The sequence below is a fragment of the Achroia grisella genome, unplaced genomic scaffold (genome assembly GCF_030625045.1).
Source record: "Achroia grisella isolate CSIRO2021 unplaced genomic scaffold, CSIRO_AGI_Agris_v1 utg598, whole genome shotgun sequence".
NCBI lineage: Eukaryota > Metazoa > Arthropoda > Insecta > Lepidoptera > Pyralidae > Achroia > Achroia grisella.
The window spans coordinates 1,117,555-1,127,719 of record NW_026712958.1 but is presented as its reverse complement, the minus strand read 5'-3'; the positions used below and the strand labels follow the sequence as shown (position 1 = coordinate 1,127,719).

The following is a 10,165-nucleotide window of genomic DNA, read 5'->3' as shown; positions in this document are numbered from 1 at the left end:
ATGTATCCGAACAAATTTCTTCACTCTTTGCGTATTTTTTAATATGGCGGAAGCATTGACCGCCGTTTGGACGTCTCTTTTTTTGTTATTACGAAACAAGAATTTCCTCGCTTTTAATTTGAAATTGTGAAAAACTGTACTTAATAAGTTGGCTTAAGACTTTAATTGTGACATATATTAGCAAACGAAAGTGATCCAGAAACGCTGAATCAGGTTGAAAAATGGTAATGATAGTTTTTTGTTTTGATACTTTTTTACAAACTTTACTTTGTCACAAAATGTGTTTTCCGCATTTTTCATTAAATATTAATACATTAAGTACGTATTTAATATGTTAAAATATATGAATTTTTAATTTATCGCGGAAAAAAACGATTTTTTCCTCATTTTTTTCTTTGTTTTCAAGTTTTCTAACCAAAAAAAAATCTGTCAAGGTGGTGTCCATATCACATGTGCTATTATTTGGCTGTTTTTCTTTAAAATTTCTTATTTCTTTGGGTTTATGATGAGTTAATTATGCAAGCTGGGTGTGGCTGTATTGATTTTCTCGGAAGGTTCTAGACATAGTGTTAGAATAGGTCTTGAATACCTGCACTTTGTCTGTGTGAGACACATTACTGTATTGCAGTGTTACAACGCAGTGATCGATGTCTGTACGTTATTTTATGTCTCTTAGTCTCCTATCATTAATAAGTTATGGTTTTAAGTATACGATATTCTGTATTTCTTAAAATCTTTGTGAAATTAAAGCTCTAACATGCATATTGGTTTATTGCACAATGTGCCTTCTTATCTTAGATATTTGTGTTTTGCCAATAAAATAGCACTGTAAAATTCTTTTATCGATGTAATTTCGAATGAACTTAAAATTGCTGTTTTATGTTTAAATATAAATGAACCATAAATGAGTTTGTATTAATTTAACATAACTCAAGACATTAGTTTTTTTAAATTCAATATTAAATTCAATATTGTGTTATAAATCATGACATAATTGAATTGTAAATTTTATTTTTAAATATTTAAGAAGTAATTTTTTATTTGATATAATATTTTAGGTTAGAATTTATTAATGTTTGGTCAGGTTAATGATATTAAATGTGTAAATGTATGTTCAATCTATTACGGTGACAAATTTAATTAAATAAGTAGGTATAGTGTAAACAACTTGTTTATTAAATTATGAAACATATATACTTGGTGATGTATATATAACAGCATTTTGCCTTTGCTTTTAGGTTTCAGTCCCATATGAGTCGCTTACCCAACTTTGTCTTGGTGCTCATATTCTTTTTAGTTAATTTTAAACTTTCATATTTAATATACATTATTTAAATTATTAACCAGGTCTTAACACGAATAATTTTATGCAAAATGAGATAGGTAAATACCTTTATTTACCATAAAATTATTCGTGTTAAGACCCGGTTAATAATTTAAATAACATATTCTTTTTAGTTTATACATTACTATTATTTTTTATTATTATAGCTATATTATTCCACTTATTTATTATATTTTTATTGTTACGTTTTTTTCACATGCAAAAGCTTCCTCCACCCTTTGCTAACCCTGTATTACCATGGCAGTTTATATATTAAAATAATATAAAGCATATATGACAGGACAGAATAATGAAAACATTTTAGAGTAATGAAATTAATGGAATTTATGTAGTATCAATGATTATTATTTAACAAACATAAATTTATTGATTATAGTAGTGTTGTGATTAATCTAATATTGTAACAATTTATGTATATTAAAACTTTTATATACATTTTTATTGCTTTTATATATTATTTAACAAATATTAGCACCTTGGAGCTTACTTACAAGTGAGTTTAGGAGAAGGCTAAATTAAATACTTAATTTGTTGATATTATGTATATTACTGACTTCTAATTAAGTATAATTCAAATATACTTCAATATTTTTATAATAATAAGTATGAATTAATAATGTTAATAGCATTTACATATTTACATAAAATGAAGTCGCTTCCACTGTTTGTTCACTTAGATATTTTAAACTATGCCATGGATTTTAATGCTGTTTTAGCAATAGATAGAGTAATTCAAGAGGAAAGTTGTGTGTAGCCAGGGCAGGTGCCTTCACATGTGTATGTACATGTATTATCATTACATAGTATAAAAGAAAGTCACTCTCACTGTCAGTCTCTATGTATGCTTAAATCTATTACTAACTACGCAATGGATTTTGAAGCGGTTTTTTCAATAGATAGACTGATTCTAGAGGAAGGTTTACATATATAATACATGTACATGCGTGCGAAGCCGGGGGGAGAAGCTAGTACATATCGTCGGTTAAATAGAAAAATGGTAGTATTCAACATGTACATTTTTGTCTTGTCTTGTAGATAAGCATTAAAAGTTTTTAAATTTATTTAAATTATTTTTCCCTTTAAAGTTTTAAATTTATATATTACATTTTAAAAGTATTTAGATAATGATTAAGACGGCGTGGTTAATTTACTTGACTTATATTAAAGCAGGCAACTCGAGCTTCTAATTTTGAAAAATGACATTTTTCTATTTAATTAACAATATATAAACTTTACTGATAAATAATGTGTTTCTTACACTTTGTGACATCCAACCATGCCATAAGTAAATAATATTATTGTAAATAGAATGAATGAATAACAATCCTGTTATCAAGTCCAGGATTCAACAGTATTTTGTCCCATTTATGGTTGTCCGGTAAAACCACTAAACGTCATCATCTGTAGGAATTCTAAATTATTTAATTGCTTATCAATTTTTTCTTATCAATTTTTTATTGTATTATAATATTTTTGTTACTTTAATGAGGATGAGCTTCCATGTGTAGATTTGCACTTCCTCTACACGAATTTACATGATTGATCTGTTGTTTAATATTTTTTATTGTATTGTCTTTTTTTAGTAGAATGAAAGATACCTGTTACATGTATATAATTTGCTTTGGCCCATGTTTTAGTTCATGTTAGTTACACCAATTTTCTGAACCTTGTTAGAGATTAATTTAGGTTTTTTTTGTTTAATTACATATGTAATTTTGTACCTTTCGTATTAAATATGTAAATTTGAATGCACAAGTTATGGAAAGGTTTCAATTTTCGATATTGCTTCTTTGGGGCAGTTGTTCATTTTAATAAAATTCATCCCTTATTGTTTACGACTTGTACAAACATGTAACAGAACAATATTTATATAATCATAAAATTATCCATACATTTAGCTTTGATTACCATTTTGTAGCGAATCTTCACAAAATTTGTATTGCATATAGAGTATAGTTCATTGAAAGATTTTTTTAGTTTCTCATCAAATTTTATCATGCATTAAAAGTATATTATTGTTAGCATTAGGTTATTAGTTGATAAATTTCCTTCTTCTTGTGTTTATTTTAGTTTTTTTTTATAGTCAAAACGTGATGATGAGGATAATCCGCCAACACCATCGGACGATGACTCCGATTTTGATGATGACGAGGATCCCGATAATTTGGAAGTGCCAGGTAACTTTTTTTTAATACCATTAATACATTGTGGAATCACCTTCCAGCAGCGGTATTTCCGAACCAATACGATTATTAACACCTTCAAGAAATAATAATAAACTCTTTATTGTGTATCCAGAAAAAATAATAACAAAATACAGTAAATAGTAAAGTAATTACAAATGGCGATCTTCTCGCTGTAAGCAATTTCTTACAGAAAGAGAAAAGAGCAGAACTTATTCTTTTTAAAAGGCCGACAACGCAATTGTCCTGGCGTTGCGGTTGCTCATGGGCGGCGGTAATCGCTTACTGCGGTGAGCCGCATGACGTTTGTCCCCTGTGCTATAAAAAAAAAATCACCGAATATTAGATTTAGCCAAAAAGAACGGCCCCTATACTAAGCTGTTGCTCTTCTCAAACAAATGTACGATTTTACATGTGTAAAATTTTGTTACTATAATAGACCTTATGTTAAACGCTATAAAGGTTGTGTTTTACATTGTTGCTTCGGTACCCATAAGAGATAAGAGTTTAATTCATTCTAATAGCATTTCCGTAAAGATAAAGAAAGATACGTGAGATAACATTCATCAGGTTATGGTGAGGGTCAACGAACGTAGATGGAAGCTAAAACTCAGTTTCAAAGAAGTCTAATACACGAACATATACTTTTTTATTTATTTACTAACTGTTACCGCGATTTCGTCTGCGTCGTATTTAAATTTTAATTAAAAAAAAATACAGTAATGTAAAATACACCTTCTAACATTCAGCTATCTCCAGGTGAAAGTCCCTTCAAAATCGGTCCATTGTTTTCGAGATTAACGAACAAACTGCCACACAGACACAAAGAAAAATATATAGAGGGAAAAAAAATAATTTAATCAACATTGGTTTTATATTATTTGATTAATTGTTGCTTTTGTATACAATATTTATTTTCTTTCATTCTTCTTTTCTTTATTGTCTCTAAAGAAAAAACTTTGGAGAATGAAATTTGACTAGAACAGTTAGATGTATTGCCAACTGTTGGCCTTATGGTGACCGCAATAATTCCTACTTAACCCAGGGTTATATCGGAACCGAACTAGGCGAGGATTTGTCCACATGATTTATTATCGATGTTACCATTACTGGAAAGTTTGAAGTAGAAATTAACACTGGATATTTATTTCTTTCGTCCAGATTTGAAGGAAGAAGTAGTCTTTATTCAAATAAACTTAATATAAGCAATATATATTTTTTGTTCTACCATTCATTTAAGAAACGAAGAAGTACTGCACAGGGTAAAAGAAAAAAGGCAGATATTGAACACAATACAAAATAGACGAGGAAAAATGTTAGGATACTTGATACGGCACGATGATTTCATGAAAATTATTATTGAGGGGAAAATAGAAGGAAAGAGGGGGAGGGGAAGACCAAGGAATAGCTACATCAAACAAATTGAGGACAAAATGGGAGTCGTGTCGTATCAAGAATTAAAGAGCATGATGGAAGATCAAGACAATGGAGACAGGAGTGTAGCTCTTAAATTATGAATGAATGAACCACTCATTTGGTACACGGCCTCATCTCAAGAAGATTAAGCAAGAAACTTGCGTGTTGCTCTAACCCAATAGTCACTACGCTTAATTGAAGTAAGACTTTTAACATAACAACCGTTTTTTCAGGTGGAGGGAAGACTCTCGCAGCAGCAGCGCGCCTGGCGGACAAGAAACCAAACCCCACACCAATGCCGGTCACAATCCGACCGACTACTTACCCCTTAGCTGGTAAATTTTATTTATTTAATATGATAATTTTCAGAGAGTATTAGGAGGGCTTTTTTTTTTGTTTTTCTGACTCTTGGTGTTTTGGGACAACCTTCTAATCGAAGTGTATGTACGATATATATATGTTTTTTCACCATTTTATAGATTTACTAAACTTATAATAATGGATTCACATATTTGATAACTATCTGTGCCCGCGATTTTATCCGCGTGAAATTTATAGCCTATATGGTATTCTGGTGTATAGCTTATATTACTGTAAAGTTTTATCAAAATCCGTTCAGTGGTTTTTGCTGGAAAGAGGAACAAACATACATCCATACTCATAAACTTTCTCGTTTATAATATTAATAATAAGATATGTATTTGATTTACTTTTTTTAATGTTCGTAATAGAGATTGAATTTTTTTTCAGCGGCATCAGGCTTAGCTTTCGGACAGGTCGCTAACATGAAACCTATAAAGATACAGGCCAGTCAGTTAGGCAAACCATTATCTCTAGGAGTTGGACGAGGAAGTGAGTATATTTTTACTTATTAAAAAAAAAGAATATGTCTATAATATTTAATAGTTTTAACATCCACTTCCCAAATTCCTCCAATAATCCTATTTCAGCTATTGAACTCTTTGTACTGTCATTAATAGTACTAGATAGGCCTCGAATTGTTAATTTGCAGAGTATTTCTTTGACGACCTCGGTGGTCTTGCGGTTTAGCACAGCGCTTTACGTCCGATGGTCGCGGGTTCGATTCCTCGCATGGCACAAACATTTGTATTCATGATTATGATTGTTTATATGTATTACGAAAAAAAATCTATGTTATTTGTAGCAGTAATCTAGTACCCATAACATAAGCTTTAGCTAGCTTAACTTGGGTCTAGATGGCGCTGTGAATTGTCATGAGATTATTATTATTATTTCTATATTTTTTACTGTTTGGAATAAACAAGTGCGTGTAGATTATTTGTGTGTGCTGGCGTGATGTATTTGCCTATACGCATGTGATGTTTGACTCTGTAATTTGGGAAGATTAAATTCAATTCAAATTCAAAATATCTTTATTCATGTAAGTCTATTACAAACTCTTATGATATGTCAAATCTACCGTCAGTTCGGAATGATATCGAGATGAGAAGAACTGACAAGAAACTCAGCTCGTATTTTTTTCAAATAATAGTGGAACATGTTTATAATAATACACAGTCATTAAAATTCAAATTTGGGAGAGTAGGGTGACCACCAGCATATGATATCGCAAAGAACAAAAAATTTAATCAGTGTTCATTATTATTATTTATTACATAATATAAACTCTTTACAATGCCAGATCTTTAATGGAAATAAGCAAAGACTTATGATTTTAATATTGAAACGCAGTAATTATAATAGAATTTTAGTTTAACTCTTAAGCAAGTAAGTACTAATTACAACAACCGTACAGATCAGAGAGAGAGTGAATGATGAACGAACATGTATCACTTAGTGAATGTAGAAAGTTGCCAACATAATGACAAGAACACAAGCTAATCAACCACACAATGATTTTTTTTATTAATATGTTATACGGCTTCGGATACAAGTCCTTTTCAGCCAAACTTAAAGTTCAATGCGTAACATCATATCTAACAACTTAATTATATTAAGAAGAAATATATAACTACTAGCTTACCTGTGCCACTTTTTGCGTTTATAATATTAGTAAGATCAGTAAGATGTAGCACCAGGATGTAGTAGATATAGCACCAGGCTGAATGATATAGCAGATTTTTTTTTAATTATTGAATGTAGAATTGTGTACCCATCTGTGCTAATAGTAAGGCAGGTTAGTTAACTAATTCTCGCAAATTCAACAGGACCAAAATATCAAGTACAGGCAATAAAAAAAAGTCCTATCCTAGTCCTATATTATATTGCGTACGATTTTGTTAAAAATTTATTAAATTTAATTTAAATCCATAGCAATAGTCGCCTTTAGGTGTCCCCTAACCCCCTACCACACGTCCCTCTCCAGCACCTTCCTCTTCAATCAGGCGTAGATGACAGTTAAGCAGGTAATACATATAGTGACATATATAACAATTTGAATCGCCCGTGACGAGTGTGGTTGCGTAGTGGTAGCGGCTGGTGCGGCACCGTCACCGTCGCCGTTCGCGGCCGGCTCCTCTATGGCCTTCAATGCCGCCTCCCTGCTCGCGCAGAGTGAGTACGCACTGTACATGGTACATGGTAGAGTACGCCGCTCGCAGCACCTCTAGTTGATAGTCTATGCGGTCCACTTAGGGTTGCCACTTCATTTTGAAAATTTAGATGTTAAAAATTTTGCACTTTGCACAAACTTGTGATGTATCTAAGAAAATTTATACTACTGGCTGTTACCCGCACGTTTGTTTGCTTTTTTGTATTTATCTATTTTCATGTCAATCATTAGGATTCAGTTAACCAGTTAGAGGGCACAAAAACGCAGGTCGTACTTGTTTTATGTGAATATGAAAATAGATATCGAGATATAGTAGCGATAGATTTGCAGACGAGGGATTTTTATCCATGCAAGGCTAATAACCTTTTTAAACGAGTTAAACTATAAAAAATTAATTTCTTCTAATTTGAAGAACATAAAATATCGTCACATTTTATGATCAAATTTCAGATTTAGAAATAAGGTATCACAAATTAGAATTTGTAGAAGAACACACTGTGGCAACCCTAGGTGTACTTGTGCATAATATACGCAGTGTCATGTAGTGAGCTTCTGTAGTTATAACGATGGCGTTTCTATTTAGTTTAACATTTATATATTCTAATAAAATCGTTTGTACCAACTGACTAGCACATCCAAAAGTAAATCTGGAAAGAAAGTTGAAATTTGCAACATAGGTTTTTTTTATAAAGTAAGCATCTACCAATAGAGGTAGACAAAAAATGATATTTCAAAAACTAGACGTTCATAAGCGACTAAAATGTCCTACATGAATAAATTAATAATAATAATAATTATTATTTTATTTTTCATGAAAGGAATTTTAAAAAATCATTTTATCGACAGTACCCATGCAAATAGGGTACATGCTAGTATTTTTTTACTTAATCATATTGTATTCAATTCATTATTATAGTGACACGATGTTGCCCGCTACAAAAATGTAATCATAAAGCCATTTCGTTCCAGTATCTAATGATTTAGAGGAGTAATAATTAGATAACGTTCATAAGTGGCTGACTGTCGTTTACAAAAACAAATATTTCTCACTACCAATATCTTGCAGATTTATACCATAACATTGCCGTGTCAATTCAAACACATTCATCCTACAAATTTTCGCATAATAGAATACAGTACAAAATTATTTATTCAAATAAACTTACATTGTAGCACTTTTGAATACTCATCACATTTTTTTTTCAATCTACCGCTCATGAGGAAACCTGTCTCATAACAAGAAGAGTGAGCAAAAACTTTGTTTTGCTCTTTTAAATAAATTTGTTGTTATTTTACATTTTTAACTTGCAGTGTGTGAATACAAACTACCAACTACCAACCAAGCACTAATTAAATTAAATACTCAAATAGAGAAAATATTAATTATGCAACCAACTGGTTGTGTAACTAAATAAGAGCATTATTTTAGTCGGATTCAGTTAACAAAAAGTAGACAATAATAGTTTACAATTTTGCCTAATAATTGGAATTATGTAGTAAAACTCTGTTAATAAATAAATGGGCAATGAATTTTTAGCACTTATTAATATTTTAACTTTTTTTTCTTTCTATTCATCCGTTCTCGGTTTCGGAGTGCAGATTCAGCTAAGATTGAGTAGGAGGGCACTTGCCTGTTGCTTGTTTCTTTATTTGCAACAATTTTCTTTTAAATCTTTTATACATAACGATGTCTATCTTATTACATATTTCCTAGTTGTTTTAACAAAAATATTGTCTATTTGCATTTTTTTTTCTGCATTCATTTTTTTATTCTGTTTGTTATGTATCTCTTAGATCTTGTAGTCGGAAATCAGAATGTTTGCTCTCATTCTAGTGTGTAATATAATCTGTATTGTTCTATACATATTCCTAAGACTTGTATGCCTAACAATTTAATAAAACCATGCTAGAGTTTGTAAAAACTTTTGAATCTTAATAAATTAATAATGCTCTTAGTAATTGCACTTTTTTTTGGTCTGATTTTGAACTAATAACCTTTTCTTATTTGCATTTATTACTTGTATTATTAAGAAATGTTTTTTAGTAGTTTATTTTTGTCTTTTTGTACTATTGTAGTATTTAACATAATGGTAAATTCTTTGTTTTAATTCCACTTGTCCCAATAATGAAAATATGGCAAAAAAAATATTTTTTAAAATAATACATGTCTTTACGACTGTTATTCCTGACGCGGTAGTCAGAGGCATTGTCAACTGTGTACCTAATGGAGAATCTCCTTTCCACTGTTAGCTGTCAAAATTACATTAACACTCCATCCTCTGAAACCGCTCTGTCCGAGACGTCTTAAGTTCCAGCGTGTGAGGATGAATTCCCTGTCGATGGCGAGTAAATTAATTTTGGTTTACTGTCAATGATTTCGTCATCGCAGAATGGGTCAAAAATTAGAAACACATTTTTTCTTGCATTCGTTTAGATTTGAATTTTGATCTACTTCATAGTTCTAGTTTCTAATGGAAATAAACCACTTAGCTACGACGTTATTATCTAATTTACAAAAATAACGTATCTTAATTGATTCCCCGAAACAATATGACTGATTTTATAAAATTATTGATGTGTATTTGGTAGGTCTGAGAATATTTATTTTAATGGATGATAAGGGTACTCCTGCCTGCGCTAGCGGTTTACGCTGGCAGGGCACCAGTGTAGGATAAAAAGATGAGGTCA

The 10,165-nt window shown here is 30.8% G+C and overlaps 1 protein-coding gene across 1 annotated transcript in view; it reads left to right on the top strand.

Moving 5' to 3' along the window:
* Positions 1-53: 53 nt before the first annotated feature.
* LOC131848840 (protein strawberry notch) overlaps positions 54-10,165 on the top strand; it is a 39,512-nt gene continuing 29,400 nt past the window's right edge. The window contains exons 1-5 of the mRNA XM_059198785.1: positions 54-224; positions 3,429-3,522; positions 5,178-5,279; positions 5,695-5,796; positions 7,393-7,479. Coding sequence (XP_059054768.1) covers positions 222-224; positions 3,429-3,522; positions 5,178-5,279; positions 5,695-5,796; positions 7,393-7,479 — 388 coding nt within the window. The 5' untranslated portion in view covers positions 54-221. The remainder of the gene's footprint in view (positions 225-3,428; positions 3,523-5,177; positions 5,280-5,694; positions 5,797-7,392; positions 7,480-10,165) is intronic.